At 44.4% G+C, this 17397-nt stretch overlaps 1 protein-coding gene across 1 annotated transcript in view; it reads left to right on the top strand.

Moving 5' to 3' along the window:
- LOC148442753 (FH2 domain-containing protein 1-like) overlaps positions 1 to 17397 on the top strand; it is a 122698-nt gene that overhangs the window by 53562 nt on the left and 51739 nt on the right. Inside the window, exon 10 of the mRNA XM_088463528.1 lies at positions 712 to 829. Within this exon, the coding sequence (XP_088319654.1) occupies positions 712 to 829 (118 nt within the window). The remainder of the gene's footprint in view (positions 1 to 711; positions 830 to 17397) is intronic.

Raw genomic sequence — 17397 nt, 5'->3', positions numbered from 1 at the left:
TGGAGAAGTTATGTTGCGGAGATTGCGGGGTGGCTATAAGGTGAGGTTCCAGTCAGAGGCAGATGTAACACATACTATACCTGTACCTCTCATACATCCTGATGTGGGCAGGCCAGTGTCTATTTGTTGGGATTGGGAGGTATTCGCCTGCCACGTGCGGTGGAGGTAGGTACATCACTGGCTGCAGCAGTAAAATAGTCCCTTTGCCGCGCTCTATATGATGTGGTCATTCTTCTAGTGCGTCAGTCATCCTCCGGGCCCTGATCTCTGATCTGAGAGGGTGAAGTGTTGATGCTGAGGGCAGTGATGGTGAGGGTGAGTAATGTCACATGGACTGCGTTACATAGAGAAGGATGGAGCGAAGAAGATGAGATGTTCCTCGTTAGGACAGATTACAGGAGGGAAGCCGGGAATAGCAGATAATATAAGGTACAGTAAGAGTGTTTATAGGAGGTTTGGAAGCATCTGGGTAGGGAAGTTACACAATGTAGGGACATTAGAGTGTATAGAGGCTGGGCTGGCAGAGAGGCTGATGTGAGGGATAATGAGATGTAACCATGATGGCAGCAGATTATGGAGGGGAAGGTGATGTCCACTTGTCTTTACTCTCCTGGAATATCGGGTGTGAAATAATGATCTCCCCAGAAGTCTGCCTCCAACACAACGGCAATGTCTGACCATGTGTCTCTCCACCCCCTCGTGTCTCTACAGTATTGTGTCCCAGGAAGTGGAGAGTGATTTGGAGACCCTGACTCAGAGACTGCAGAGCACGAAAGAGGCTCTCGGGAATCAGCCAGACCTCAAGCATGAGATGGGGCCTTTCCTTCAGGTGAGTGTCTCAGCACAGCGCCCCGGCCTGCGCTCAGATACGCCAACCTGACACAGGTGGGTGGTTGTGACGTGGGTTGTACTCGAGCTGCCACCATGAAGAGTATTAGAATAGCGATCGCCAGACACTTACATCCACAATTATTACACAAATGTCTGTCTCATGTATTACAGAGCTGTATAGGGATGTCTCTCTCTATAGCAGAGCTGTATAGGGATGTCTCTCTCTCATCTATAGCAGAGCTGTATAGAAATGTCTCTCTCATCTATAGCAGAGCTGTATAGGGATGTCTCTCTCTCTCTCATCTATAGCAGAGCTCTATAGGGATGTCTCTCTCTCTCATCTATAGCAGAGCTCTATAGGGATGTCTCTCTCTCTCATCTATAGCAGAGCTGTATAGGGATGTCTCTCTCATCTATAGCAGAGCTGTATAGGGATGTCTCTCTCTCATCTATAGCAGAGCTGTATAGGGATGTCTCTCTCTCATCTATAGCAGAGCTGTATAGGGATGTCTCTCTCATCTATAGCAGACCTGTACAGGGATGTCTCTCATCTATAGCAGAGCTGTATAGGGATGTCTCTCTCATCTATAGCAGAGCTGTATAGGGATGTCTCTCTCTCTCATATATAGCAGAGCTGTATAGGGATGTCTCTCATCTATAGCAGAGCTGTATAGGGATGTCTCTCTCATCTATAGCAGAGCTGTATAGGGATATCTCTCTCATCTATAGCAGAGCTGTATAGGGATGTCTCTCTCATCTATAGCAGAGCTGTATAGGGATGTCTCTCTCTCTCTCATCTATAGCAGAGCTGTATAGGGATGTCTCTCTCTCATCTATAGCAGAGCTGTATAGGGATGTCTCTCTCTCTCTCATCTATAGCAGAGCTGAATAGGGATGTCTCTCTCTAATCTATAGTAGAGCTGTACAGGGATGTCTCTCTCTCTCTCATCTATAGCAGAGCTGTATAGGGATGTCTCTCATCTATAGCAGAGCTGTATAGGGATGTCTCTCTGTCTCATCTATAGCAGAGCTGTATAGGGATGTCTCTCTCTCTCATCTATAGCAGAGCTGTATAGGGATGTCTCTCTCTCGTCTATACCAGAGCTATATAGGGATGTCTCTCATCTATAGCAGAGCTGTATAGGGATGTCTCTCTCTCTCTCATCTATAGTAGAGCTGTATAGGGATGTCTCTCTCTCATCTATAGCAGAGCTGTATAGGGATGTCTCTCTCATCTATAGCAGAGCTGTATAGGGATGTCTCTCTCTCATCTATAGCAGAGCTGTATAGGGATGTCTCTCTCTCATCTATAGCAGAGCTGAATAGGGATGTCTCTCTCTCATCTATAGCAGAGCTGTATAGGGATGTCTCTCTCTCATCTATAGCAGAGCTGTATAGGGATGTCTCTCTCTTATATATAGTGGAGCTGTATAGGGATGTCTCTTATCTATAGCAGAGCTGTAAAGGGATGTCTCTCTCATCTATAGCAGAGCTGTATAGGGATGTCTCTCTCTCATCTATAGCAGAGCTGTATAGGGATGTCTCTCTCTCTCATCTATAGCAGAGCTGTATAGGGATGTCTCTCTCTCTCTCTCATCTATAGCAGAGCTGTATAGGGATGTCTCTCTCATCTATAGCAGAGCTGTATAGGGATGTCTCTCTCTCTCATCTATAGCAGAGCTGTATAGGGATGTCTCTCTCTCTTCTATAGCAGAGCTGTATAGGGATGTCTCTCTCATCTATAGCAGAGCTGTATAGGGATGTCTCTCATCTATAGCAGAGCTGTATAGGGATGTCTCTCTCATCTATAGCAGAGCTGTACAGGGATTTCTCTCTCTCATCTATAGCAGAGCTGTATAGGGATGTCTCTCTCTCATCTATAGCAGAGTTGTATAGGGATGTCTCTCTCTCTCTCATCTATAGCAGAGCTGTATATGGATGTCTCTCATCTATAGCAGAGCTGTATAGGGATGTCTCTCTCATCTATAGCAGAGCTGTATAGGGATGTCTCTCTCATCTATAGCAGAGCTGTATAGGGATGTCTCTCATCTATAGCAGAGCTGTATAGGGATGTCTCTCTCATCTATAGCAGAGCTGTATAGGGATGTCTCTCTCTCTCTCTCATCTATAGCAGAGCTGAATAGGGATGTCTCTCTCTAATCTATAGTAGAGCTGTACAGGGATGTCTCTCTCTCATCTATAGCAGAGCTGTATAGGGATGTCTCTCATCTATAGCAGAGCTGAATAGGGATGTCTCTCTCTAATCTATAGTAGAGCTGTATAGGGATGTCTCTCTGTCTCATCTATAGCAGAGCTGTATAGGGATGTCTCTCTCTCATCTATACCAGAGCTATAAAGGGATGTCTCTCTCTCATCTATAGCAGAGCTGAATAGGGATGTCTCTCTCTTATATATAGCAGAGCTGTATAGGGATGTCTCTCTCTCATCTATAGCAGAGCTGTATAGGGATGTCTCTCATCTATAGCAGAGCTGTACAGGGATGTCTCTCTCTCTCTCTCATCTATAGCAGAGCTGTATAGGGATGTCTCTCATCTATAGCAGAGCTGTACAAGGATGTCTCTCTCTCTCATCTACAGCAGAGCTGTATAGGGATGTCTCTCTCTCATCTATAGCAGAGCTGTATAGGGATGTCTCTCTCTCATCTATAGCAGAGCTGTATAGGGATGTCTCATCTATAGCAGAGCTGTATAGGGATGTCTCTCTCTCATCTATAGCAGACCTGTATAGGGATGTCTCTCTCTCTCTCATATATAGCAGAGCTGTATAGGGATGTCTCTCTCATCTATAGCAGAGCTGTAAAGGGATGTCTCTCTCATCTATAGCAGAGCTGTATAGGGATGTCTCTCTCTCTTCTATAGCAGAGCTGTATAGGGATGTCTCTCTCATCTATAGCAGAGCTGTATATGGATGTCTCTCATCTATAGCAGAGCTGTATAGGGATGTCTCTCTCATCTATAGCAGAGCTGTATAGGGATGTCTCTCTCATCTATAGCAGAGCTGTATAGGGATGTCTCTCATCTATAGCAGAGCTGTATAGGGATGTCTCTCTCATCTATAGCAGAGCTGTATAGGGATGTCTCTCTCTCTCTCATCTATAGCAGAGCTGAATAGGGATGTCTCTCTCTAATCTATAGTAGAGCTGTACAGGGATGTCTCTCTCTCATCTATAGCAGAGCTGTATAGGGATGTCTCTCATCTATAGCAGAGCTGAATAGGGATGTCTCTCTCTAATCTATAGTAGAGCTGTATAGGGATGTCTCTCTGTCTCATCTATAGCAGAGCTGTATAGGGATGTCTCTCTCTCATCTATACCAGAGCTATAAAGGGATGTCTCTCTCTCATCTATAGCAGAGCTGAATAGGGATGTCTCTCTCTTATATATAGCAGAGCTGTATAGGGATGTCTCTCTCTCATCTATAGCAGAGCTGTATAGGGATGTCTCTCATCTATAGCAGAGCTGTACAGGGATGTCTCTCTCTCTCTCTCATCTATAGCAGAGCTGTATAGGGATGTCTCTCTCTCATCTATAGCAGAGCTGTATAGGGATGTCTCTCATCTATAGCAGAGCTGTACAAGGATGTCTCTCTCTCTCATCTACAGCAGAGCTGTATAGGGATGTCTCTCTCTCATCTATAGCAGAGCTGTATAGGGATGTCTCTCTCTCATCTATAGCAGAGCTGTATAGGGATGTCTCATCTATAGCAGAGCTGTATAGGGATGTCTCTCTCTCATCTATAGCAGACCTGTATAGGGATGTCTCTCTCTCTCTCATATATAGCAGAGCTGTATAGGGATGTCTCTCTCATCTATAGCAGAGCTGTAAAGGGATGTCTCTCTCATCTATAGCAGAGCTGTATAGGGATGTCTCTCATTTATAGCAGAGCTGTATAGGGATGTCTCTCATCTATAGCAGAGCTGTATAGGGATGTCTCTCTCTCATCTATAGCAGAGCTGTATAGGGATGTCTCTCTCTCTCTCTCATATATAGCAGAGCTGTATAGGGATGTCTCTCTCACCTATAGCAGAGCTGTATAGGGATGTCTCTCTCTCATCTATAGCAGAGCTGTATAGGGATGTCTCTCTCTCATATATAGCAGAGCTGTATAGGGATGTCTCTCTCATCTATAGCAGAGCTGTATAGGGATGTCTCTCATCTATAGCAGAGCTGTATAGGGATGTCTCTCTCTCATCTATAGCAGAGCTGTATAGGGATGTCTCTCTCTCTCTCATATATAGCAGAGCTGTATAGGGATGTCTCTCTCATCTATATCAGAGCTGTATAGGGATGTCTCTCATCTATAGCAGAGCTGTATAGGGATGTCTCTCTCTCATCTATAGCAGAGCTGTATAGGGATGTCTCTCCCTCATCTATAGCAGAGCTGTATAGGGATGTCTCTCATCTATAGCAAAGCTGTATAGGGATGTCTCTCTCTCATCTATAGCAGAGTTGTATAGGGATGTCTCTCTCTCTCTCATATATAGTAGAGCAGTATAGGGATGTCTCTCTCATCTATAGCAGAGCTGTATAGGGATGTCTCTCTCTCTCTCATCTATAGCAGAGCTGTATAGGGATGTCTCTCATCTATAGCAGAGCTGTATAGGGATGTCTCTCTCATCTATAGCAGAGCTGTATAGGGATGTCTCTCTCATCTATAGCAGAGCTGTATAGGGATGTCTCTCTCTCTCTATAGCAGAGCTGTATAGGGATGTCTCTCTCTCTATAGCAGAGCTGTATAGGGATGTCTCTCTCTCATCTATAGCAGAGCTGTATAGGGATGTCTCTCTCTCATCTATAGCAGAGCTGTATAGGGATGTCTCTCTCATCTATAGCAGAGCTGTATAGGGATGTCTCTCTCTCATCTATAGCAGAGCTGTATAGGGATGTCTCTCTCATCTATAGCAGAGCTGTATAGCGATGTCTCTCATCTATAGCAGAGCTGTATAGGGATGTCTCTCTCTCTCTCATCTATAGCAGAGCTGTATAGGGATGTCTCTCTCATCTATAGCAGAGCTGTATAGGGATGTCTCTCTCTCTCTTATCTATAGCAGAGCTGTATAGGGATGTCTCTCTCTAATCTATAGTAGAGCTGTATAGGGATGTCTCTCTCTCTCTCATCTATAGCAGAGCTGTATAGGGATGTCTCTCTCTTATCTATAGCAGAGCTGTATAGGGATGTCTCTCATCTATAGCAGAGCTGTATAGGGATGTCTCTCATCTATAGCAGAGCTTAATAGGGATGTCTCTCTCTCTCATCTATAGCAGAGCTGTATAGGGATGTCTCTCATCTATAGCAGAGCTGTATAGGGATGTCTCTCATCTATAGCAGAGCTGTATAGGGAAGTCTCTCATCTATAGCAGAGCTGTATAGGGATGTCTCTCTCATCTATAGCAGAGCTGTATAGGGATGTCTCTCATCTATAGCAGAGCTGTATAGGGATGTCTCTCTCTCATCTATAGCAGAGCTGTATAGGGATGTCTCTCTCTCTCTCATCTATAGCAGAGCTGTATAGGGATGTCTCTCTCTCTCATCTATAGCAGAGCTGTATAGGGATGTCTCTCTCTCTCTATAGCAGAGCTGTATAGGGATGTCTCTCTCTCATCTATAGCAGAGCTGTATAGGGATGTCTCTCTCTCATCTATAGCAGAGCTGTATAGGGATTTCTCTCTCTCTCTCATCTATAGGAGAGCTGTATAGGGATGTCTCTCTCTCATCTATAGCAGAGCTGTATAGGGATTTCTCTCTCTCTCTCATCTATAGGAGAGCTGTATAGGGATGTCTCTCTCTCATCTATAGCAGAGCTGTATAGGGATGTCTCTCTCTCTCTCATCTATAGCAGAGCTGTATAGGGATGTCTCTCTTCTATAGCAGAGCTGTATAGGGATGTCTCTCTCTCATCTATAGCAGAGCTGTATAGGGATGTCTCTCTCTCATCTATAGGAGAGCTGTATAGGGATGTCTCTCTCTCTCTATAGCAGAGCTGTATAGGGATGTCTCTCTCTCATCTATAGCAGAGCTGTATAGGGATGTCTCTCTCTCATCTATAGCAGAGCTGTATAGGGATGTCTCTCTCTCTCATCTATAGCAGAGCTGTATAGGGATGTCTCTCATCTATAGCAGAGCTGTATAGGGGTGTCTCTCTCTCATCTATAGCAGAGCTGTATAGGGATGTCTCTCTCTCATCTATTGCAGAGCTGTATAGGGATGTCTCTCTCTCTCATCTATAGCAGAGCTGTATAGGGATGTCTTTCTCTCTCTCTCTCTCTCTCATATATAGCAGAGCTGTATAGGGATGTCTCTCTCTCTCATCTATAGCAGAGCTGTATAGGGGTGTCTCTCTCTCTCTCATCTATAGCAGAGCTGTATAGGGATGTCTCTCTCTCTCTCATATATAGCAGAGCTGTATAGGGATGTCTCTCTCTCTCATCTATAGCAGAGCTGTATAGGGATGTCTCTCTCTCTCTCATCTATAGCAGAGCTGTATAGGGATGTCTCTCTCTCTCTCATATATAGCAGAGCTGTATAGGGATGTCTCTCTCTCTCTCATATATAGCAGAGCTGTATAGGGATGTCTCTCTCTCTCATCTATAGCAGAGCTGTATAGGGATGTCTCTCATCTATAGCAGAGCTGTATAGGGATGTCTCTCATCTATAGCAGAGCTGTATAGGGATGTCTCTCATCTATAGCAGAGCTTAATAGGGATGTCTCTCTCTCTCATCTATAGCAGAGCTGTATAGGGATGTCTCTCTCTCATCTATAGCAGAGCTGTATAGGGATGTCTCTCTCTCATCTATAGCAGAGCTGTATAGGGATGTCTCTCTCTTATCTATAGCAGAGCTGTATAGGGATGTCTCTCATCTATAGCAGAGCTGTATAGGGATGTCTCTCATCTATAGCAGAGCTTAATAGGGATGTCTCTCTCTCTCATCTATAGCAGAGCTGTATAGGGATGTCTCTCATCTATAGCAGAGCTGTATAGGGAAGTCTCTCATCTATAGCAGAGCTGTATAGGGATGTCTCTCTCATCTATAGCAGAGCTGTATAGGGATGTCTCTCATCTATAGCAGAGCTGTATAGGGATGTCTCTCTCTCATCTATAGCAGAGCTGTATAGGGATGTCTCTCTCTCTCATCTATAGCAGAGCTGTATAGGGATGTCTCTCTCTCTCATCTATAGCAGAGCTGTATAGGGATGTCTCTCTCTCTCATCTATAGCAGAGCTGTATAGGGATGTCTCTCTCTCTCTATAGCAGAGCTGTATAGGGATGTCTCTCTCTCATCTATAGCAGAGCTGTATAGGGATTTCTCTCTCTCTCTCATCTATAGGAGAGCTGTATAGGGATGTCTCTCTCTCATCTATAGCAGAGCTGTATAGGGATGTCTCTCTCTCATCTATAGCAGAGCTGAATAGGGATGTCTCTCTCTCATCTATAGCAGAGCTGTATAGGGCTGTCTCTCTCATCTATAGCAGAGCTGTATAGGGATGTCTCTCATCTATAGCAGAGCTGTATAGGGATGTCTCTCATCTATAGCAGAGCTGTATAGGGATGTCTCTCTCATCTATAGCAGAGCTGTATAGGGATGTCTCTCTCTCATCTATAGCAGAGCTGTATAGGGATGTCTCTCTCTCAACTATAGCAGAGCTGTATAGGGATGTCTCTCTCTCATCTATAGCAGAGCTGTATAGGGATGTCTCTCTCATCTATAGCAGAGCTGTATAGGGATGTCTCTCTCTCTCATATATAGCAGAGCTGTATAGGGATGTCTCTCATCTATAGCAGAGCTGTATAGGGATGTCTCTCTCATCTATAGCAGAGCTGTATAGGGATGTCTCTCTCTCTCTCATCTATAGCAGAGCTGTATAGGGATGTCTCTCTCTCATCTATAGCAGAGCTGTATAGGGATGTCTCTCTCTCTCTCATCTATAGCAGAGCTGTATAGGGATGTCTCTCTCTCATCTATAGCAGAGCTGTATAGGGATGTCTCTCTCTCATCTATAGCAGAGCTGAATAGGGATGTCTCTCTCATCTATAGCAGAGCTGTATAGGGCTGTCTCTCTCATCTATAGCAGAGCTGTATATGGATGTCTCTCTCATCTATAGCAGAGCTGTATAGGGATGTCTCTCTCTCATCTATAGCAGAGCTGTATAGGGATGTCTCTCTCTCATCTATAGCAGAGCTGTATAGGGATGTCTCTCTCATCTATAGCAGAGCTGTATAGGGATGTCTCTCTCATCTATAGCAGAGCTGTATAGGGATGTCTCTCTCTCATCTATAGCAGAGCTGTATAGGGATGTCTCTCTCTCTCATCTATAGCAGAGCTGTATAGGGATGTCTCTCTCTCTCATCTATAGCAGAGCTGTATAGGGATGTCTCTCATCTATAGCAGAGCTGTATAGGGATGTCTCTCTCTCTCATCTATAGCAGAGCTGTATAGGGATGTCTCTCTCTCATCTATAGCAGAGCTGTATAGGGATGTCTCTCTCATCTATAGCAGAGCTGTATAGGGATGTCTCTCTCTCTCATCTATAGCAGAGCTGTATAGGGATGTCTCTCATCTATAGCAGAGCTGTATAGGGATGTCTCTCTCTCTCATCTATAGCAGAGCTGTATAGGGATGTCTCTCTCTCATCTATAGCAGAGCTGTATAGGGATGTCTCTCTCTCATCTATAGCAGAGCTGTATAGGGATGTTTCTCTCATCTATAGTAGAGCTGTATAGGGATGTCTCTCTCTCATCTATAGCAGAGCTGTATAGGGATGTCTCTCTCTCTCATCTATAGCAGAGCTGTATAGGGATGTCTCTCTCTCTCATCTATAGCAGAGCTGTATAGGGATGTCTCTCTCTCATCTATAGCAGAGCTGTATAGGGATGTCTCTCTCTCATCTATAGCAGAGCTGTATAGGGATGTCTCTCTCTCATCTATAGCAGAGCTGTATAGGGATGTCTCTCTCTCATCTATTGCAGAGCTGTATAGGGATGTCTCTCTCTCTCTCTCTCTCTCTCTCTCTCTCTATAGCAGAGCTGTTAAGGGATGTCTCTCTCTCATCTATAGCAGAGCTGTATAGGGATGTCTCTCTCTCTCTCATCTATAGCAGAGCTGTATAGGGATGTCTCTCTCTCTCATCTATAGCAGAGCTGTATAGGGATGTCTCTCTTCTATAGCAGAGCTGTATAGGGATGTCTCTCTCTCATCTATAGCAGAGCTGTATAGGGATGTCTCTCTCTCATCTATAGGAGAGCTGTATAGGGATGTCTCTCTCTCTCTATAGCAGAGCTGTATAGGGATGTCTCTCTCTCATCTATAGCAGAGCTGTATAGGGATGTCTCTCTCTCATCTATAGCAGAGCTGTATAGGGATGTCTCTCTCTCATCTATAGCAGAGCTGTATAGGGATGTCTCTCTCTCATCTATTGCAGAGCTGTATAGGGATGTCTCTCTCTCTCATCTATAGCAGAGTTGTATAGGGGTGTCTCTCTCTCATCTATAGCAGAGCTGTATAGGGATGTCTCTCTCTCATCTATTGCAGAGCTGTATAGGGATGTCTCTCTCTCTCATCTATAGCAGAGCTGTATAGGGATGTCTTTCTCTCTCTCTCATATATAGCAGAGCTGTATAGGGATGTCTCTCTCTCTCATCTATAGCAGAGCTGTATAGGGGTGTCTCTCTCTCATCTATAGCAGAGCTGTATAGGGATGTCTCTCTCTCATCTATTGCAGAGCTGTATAGGGATGTCTCTCTCTCTCATCTATAGCAGAGCTGTATAGGGATGTCTCTCTCTCATCTATAGCAGAGCTGTATAGGGATGTCTCTCTCTCTCTCATCTATAGCAGAGCTGTATAGGGATGTCTCTCTCTCTCTCATATATAGCAGAGCTGTATAGGGATGTCTCTCTCTCTCATATATAGCAGAGCTGTATAGGGATGTCTCTCTCTCTCATCTATAGCAGAGCTGTATAGGGATGTCTCTCATCTATAGCAGAGCTGTATAGGGATGTCTCTCATCTATAGCAGAGCTTAATAGGGATGTCTCTCTCTCTCATCTATAGCAGAGCTGTATAGGGATGTCTCTCTCTCATCTATAGCAGAGCTGTATAGGGATGTCTCTCTCTCATCTATAGCAGAGCTGTATAGGGATGTCTCTCTCTCTCATCTATAGCAGAGCTGTATAGGGATGTCTCTCTCTCTCATCTATAGCAGAGCTGTATAGGGATGTCTCTCTCTCTCTATAGCAGAGCTGTATAGGGATGTCTCTCTCTCATCTATAGCAGAGCTGTATAGGGATGTCTCTCTCTCATCTATAGCAGAGCTGTATAGGGATTTCTCTCTCTCTCTCATCTATAGGAGAGCTGTATAGGGATGTCTCTCTCTCATCTATAGCAGAGCTGTATAGGGATGTCTCTCTCTCATCTATAGCAGAGCTGTATAGGGATGTCTCTCTCTCATCTATAGCAGAGCTGTATAGGGATGTCTCTCTCTCATCTATAGCAGAGCTGAATAGGGATGTCTCTCTCTCATCTATAGCAGAGCTGTATAGGGCTGTCTCTCTCATCTATAGCAGAGCTGTATAGGGATGTCTCTCATCTATAGCAGAGCTGTATAGGGATGTCTCTCTCATCTATAGCAGAGCTGTATAGGGATGTCTCTCATCTATAGCAGAGCTGTATAGGGATGTCTCTCTCTCTCATCTATAGCAGAGCTGTATAGGGATGTCTCTCTCTCATCTATAGCAGAGCTGTATAGGGATGTCTCTCTCTCTCTATAGCAGAGCTGTATAGGGATGTCTCTCTCTCATCTATAGCAGAGCTGTATAGGGATGTCTCTCTCATCTATAGCAGAGCTGTATAGGGATGTCTCTCTCATCTATGGCAGATCTGTATAGGGATGTCTCTCTCTCATCTATAGCAGAGCTGTATAGGGATGTCTCTCTCTCTCATCTATAGCAGAGCTGTATAGGGATGTCTCTCTCTCTCATCTATAGCAGAGCTGTATAGGGATGTCTCTCTCTCTCATCTATAGCAGAGCTGTATAGGGATGTCTCTCATCTATAGCAGAGCTGTATAGGGATGTCTCTCTCTCTCATCTATAGCAGAGCTGTATAGGGATGTCTCTCTCTCATCTATAGCAGAGCTGTATAGGGATGTCTCTCTCATCTATAGCAGAGCTGTATAGGGATGTCTCTCTCTCATCTATAGCAGAGCTGTATAGGGATGTCTCTCTCTCTCATCTATAGCAGAGCTGTATAGGGATGTCTCTCTCTCTCATCTATAGCAGAGCTGTATAGGGATGTCTCTCTCTCATCTATAGCAGAGCTGTATAGGAATGTCTCTCTCTCATCTATAGCAGAGCTGTATAGGGATGTCTCTCTCTCATCTATAGCAGAGCTGTATAGGGATGTCTCTCTCTCATCTATTGCAGAGCTGTATAGGGATGTCTCTCTCTCTCTCTCTCTCTCTCTCTATAGCAGAGCTGTTAAGGGATGTCTCTCTCTCATCTATAGCAGAGCTGTATAGGGATGTCTCTCTCTCATCTATAGCAGAGCTGTATAGGGATGTCTCTCTCTCTCTCATCTATAGCAGAGCTGTATAGGGATGTCTCTCTCTCTCATCTATAGCAGAGCTGTATAGGGATGTCTCTCTTCTATAGCAGAGCTGTATAGGGATGTCTCTCTCTCTCTATAGCAGAGCTGTATAGGGATGTCTCTCTCTCATCTATAGCAGAGCTGTATAGGGATGTCTCACTCTCATCTATAGCAGAGCTGTATAGGGATGTCTCTCTCTCTCATCTATAGCAGAGCTGTATAGGGGTGTCTCTCTCTCATCTATAGCAGAGCTGTATAGGGATGTCTCTCTCTCATCTATTGCAGAGCTGTATAGGGATGTCTCTCTCTCTCATCTATAGCAGAGCTGTATAGGGATGTCTTTCTCTCTCTCTCTCTCTCTCTCTCATATATAGCAGAGCTGTATAGGGATGTCTCTCTCTCTCATATATAGCAGAGCTGTATAGGGATGTCTCTCTCTCATCTATAGCAGAGCTGTATAGGGATGTCTCTCTCTCATCTATTGCAGAGCTGTATAGGGATGTCTCTCTCTCATCTATAGCAGAGCTGTATAGGGATGTCTCTCTCTCTCATCTATAGCAGAGCTGTATAGGGATGTCTCTCTCTCTCATCTATAGCAGAGCTGTATAGGGATGTCTCTCTCTCATCTATAGCAGAGCTGTATAGGGATGTCTCTCTCTCTCTCATCTATAGCAGAGCTGTATAGGGATGTCTCTCTCTCTCTCATATATAGCAGAGCTGTATAGGGATGTCTCTCTCTCTCTCATATATAGCAGAGCTGTATAGGGATGTCTCTCTCTCTCATCTATAGCAGAGCTGTATAGGGATGTCTCTCATCTATAGCAGAGCTGTATAGGGATGTCTCTCTCTCATCTATAGCAGAGCTGTATAGGGATGTCTCTCTCTCTCTATAGCAGAGCTGTATAGGGATGTCTCTCTCTCTATAGCAGAGCTGTATAGGGATGTCTCTCTCTCATCTATAGCAGAGCTGTATAGGGGTGTCTCTCTCTCATCTATAGCAGAGCTGTATAGGGATGTCTCTCTCTCATCTATTGCAGAGCTGTATAGGGATGTCTCTCTCTCTCTCATCTATAGCAGAGCTGTATAGGGATGTCTCTCATGTATAGCAGAGCTGTATAGGGATGTCTCTCTCTCTCTCATCTATAGCAGAGCTGTATAGGGATGTCTCTCTCTCTCTCATCTATAGCAGAGCTGTATAGGGATGTCTCTCTCTCTCTCATCTATAGCAGAGCTGTATAGGGATGTCTCTCATCTATAGCAGAGCTGTATAGGGATGTCTCTCTCTATAGCAGAGCTGTATAGGGATGTCTCTCATGTATAGCAGAGCTGTATAGGGATGTCTCTCTCTCTCTCATCTATAGCAGAGCTGTATAGGGATGTCTCTCATGTATAGCAGAGCTGTATAGGGATGTCTCTCTCTCTATAGCAGAGCTGTATAGGGATGTCTCTCTCATCTATAGCAGAGCTGTATAGGGATGTCTCTCTCTCATCTATAGCAGAGCTGTATAGGGATGTCTCTCTCTATAGCAGAGCTGTATAGGGATGTCTCTCATGTATAGCAGAGCTGTATAGGGATGTCTCTCTCTCTCTCATCTATAGCAGAGCTGTATAGGGATGTCTCTCTCTCTCTCATCTATAGCAGAGCTGTATAGGGATGTCTCTCATGTATAGCAGAGCTGTATAGGGATGTCTCTCTCATCTATAGCAGAGCTGTATAGGGATGTCTCTCTCTCTCTCATCTATAGCAGAGCTGTAGGGATATCTCTCTCTCATCTATAGCAGAGCTGTATAGGGATGTCTCTCTCTCATCTATAGCAGAGCTGTATAGGGATGTCTCTCTCTCATCTATAGCAGAGCTGTATAGGGATGTCTCTCTCTCATCTATAGCAGAGCTGTATAGGGATGTCTCTCTCTCATCTATAGCAGAGCTGTATAGGGATGTCTCTCTCATCTATAGCAGAGCTGTATAGGGATGTCTCTCTCTCTATAGCAGAGCTGTATAGGGATGTCTCTCTCATCTATAGCAGAGCTGTATAGGGATGTCTCTCTCTCATCTATAGCAGAGCTGTATAGGGATGTCTCTCATCTATAGCAGAGCTGTATAGGGATGTCTCTCATCTATAGCAGAGCTGTATAGGGATGTCTCTCTCTATAGCAGAGCTGTATAGGGATGTCTCTCATGTATAGCAGAGCTGTATAGGGATGTCTCTCTCTCTCTCATCTATAGCAGAGCTGTATAGGGATGTCTCTCATGTATAGCAGAGCTGTATAGGGATGTCTCTCTCTCTCTCATCTATAGCAGAGCTGTATAGGGATGTCTCTCATGTATAGCAGAGCTGTATAGGGATGTCTCTCTCATCTATAGCAGAGCTGTATAGGGATGTCTCTCTCTCTCTCATCTATAGCAGAGCTGTATAGGGATGTCTCTCTCTCTCTCATCTATAGCAGAGCTGTATAGGGATGTCTCTCTCTCATCTATAGCAGAGCTGTATAAGGATGTCTCTCTCTCATCTATAGCAGAGCTGTATAAGGATGTCTCTCTCTCATCTATAGCAGAGCTGTATAGGGATGTCTCTCATCTATAGCAGAGCTGTATAGGGATGTCTCTCATCTATAGCAGAGCTGTATAGGGATGTCTCTCTCTCATCTATAGCAGAGCTGTATAGGGATGTCTCTCTCTCATCTATAGCAGAGCTGAATAGGGATGTCTCTCTCTCATCTATAGCAGAGCTGTATAGGGATGTCTCTCATCTATAGCAGAGCTGTATAGGGATGTCTCTCTCTCTCTCTCATCTATAGCAGAGCTGTATAGGGATGTCTTTCTCATCTATAGCAGAGCTGTATAGGGATGTCTCTCTCTCATCTATAGCAGAGCTGTATAGGGATGTCTCTCTCTCATCTATAGCAGAGCTGTATAGGGATGTCTCTCTCTCTCTCATCTATAGCAGAGCTGTATAGGGATGTCTCTCATCTGTAGCAGAGCTGTATAGGGATGTCTCTCTCTCATCTATAGCAGAGCTGTATAGGGATGTCTCTCTCTCATCTATAGCAGAGCTGTATAGGGATGTCTCTCTCTCTCATCTATAGCAGAGCTGTATAGGGGTGTCTCTCTCTCATCTATAGCAGAGCTGTATAGGGATGTCTCTCTCTCATCTATTGCAGAGCTGTATAGGGATGTCTCTCTCTCTCATCTATAGCAGAGCTGTTTAGGGATGTCTCTCTCTCTCATCTATAGCAGAGCTGTATAGGGATGTCTCTCTCTCTCATCTATAGCAGAGCTGTATAGGGATGTCTCTCTCATCTATAGCAGAGCTGTATAGGGATGTCTCTCTCATCTATAGCAGAGCTGTATAGGGATGTCTCTCTCATCTATAGCAGAGCTGTATAGGGATGTCTCTCTCTTATATATAGTGGAGCTGTATAGGGATGTCTCTCTCATCTATAGCAGAGCTGTATAGGGATGTCTCTCATCTATAGCGGAGCTGTATAGGGATGTCTCTCATCTATAGCGGAGCTGTATAGGGATGTCTCTCTCATCTATAGCAGAGCTGTATAGGGATGTCTCTCATCTATAGCAGAGCTGTATAGGGATGTCTCTCTCATCTATAGCAGAGCTGTAAAGGGATGTCTCTCTCATCTATAGCAGAGCTGTATAGGGATGTCTCTCTCATCTATAGCAGAGCTGTATAGGGATGTCTCTCTCATCTATAGCAGAGCTGTTTAGGGATGTCTCTCATCTATAGCAGAGCTGTATAGGGATGTCTCTCTCTCTCTCATCTATAGCAGAGCTGTATAGGGATGTCTCTCTCTCTCATCTATAGCAGAGCTGTATAGGGATGTCTCTCTCTCATCTATAGCAGAGCTGTATAGGGATGTCTCTCTCTCTCTCATCTATAGCAGAGCTGTATAGGGATATCTCTCTCTCATCTATAGCAGAGCTGTATAGGGATGTCTCTCTCTCATCTATAGCAAAGCTGTATAGGGATGTCTCTCTCTCATCTATAGCAGAGCTGTATAGGGATGTCTCTCTCTCTATAGCAGAGCTGTATAGGGATGTCTCTCTCTCTCATCTATAGCAGAGCTGTATAGGGATGTCTCTCTCTCATCTATAGCAGAGCTCTATAGGGATGTCTCTCTCTCATCTATAGCAGAGCTGTACAGGGATGTCTCTCATCTATAGCAGAGCTGTATAGGGATGTCTCTCATCTATAGCAGAGCTGTATAGGGATGTCTCTCTCTCTCTCATCTATAGCAGTGCTGTATAGGGATGTCTCTCTCTCTCTCTCATCTATAGCAGAGCTGTATAGGGATGTCTCTCTCTTATATATAGTGGAGCTTTATAGGGATGTCTCTCTCTTATATATAGTGAAGCTGTATAGGGATGTCTCTCTCTTATATATAGTGGAGCTGTATAGGGATGTCTCTCTCTCTGTTATATATGGTGGAGCTGTATAGGGATGTCTCTCTCTTATATATAGTGGAGCTGTATAGGGATGTCTCTCTCTCATCTATAGCAGAGATGTATAGGGATGTCTCTCTCTCTCATCTATAGCAGAGCTGTATAGGGATGTCTCTCTCTCATCTATAGCAGAGCTGTATAGCGATGTCTCTCTCTTATATATAGTGGAGTTGTATAGGGATGTCTCTTATATATAGCGGAGCTGTATAGGGATGTCTCTCTCTTATATATAGTGAAGCTGTATAGGGATGTCTCTCTCTTTTATATAGTGGAGTTGTATAGGGATGTCTCTGTCTTATATATAGTGGAGCTGTATAGGGATGTCTCTCTCTTATATATAGTGGAGCTGTATAGGGATGTCTCTCTCTCATCTATAGCAGAGCTGTATAGGGATGTCTCTCTCTCATCTATAGCAGAGCTGTATAGGGATGTCTCTCTCTCATCTATAGCAGAGCTGTATAGGGATGTCTCTCTCTCATCTATAGCAGAGCTGTATAGGGATGTCTC

The sequence above is a fragment of the Taudactylus pleione genome, unplaced genomic scaffold, assembly GCF_031769625.1.
Source record: "Taudactylus pleione unplaced genomic scaffold, aTauple2 ptg001394l, whole genome shotgun sequence".
In the NCBI taxonomy this organism is placed as follows: Eukaryota; Metazoa; Chordata; class Amphibia; order Anura; family Myobatrachidae; genus Taudactylus; species Taudactylus pleione.
Note: the sequence above shows the minus strand (reverse complement) of the source record. Positions and strands in the feature narration are given on the sequence as shown.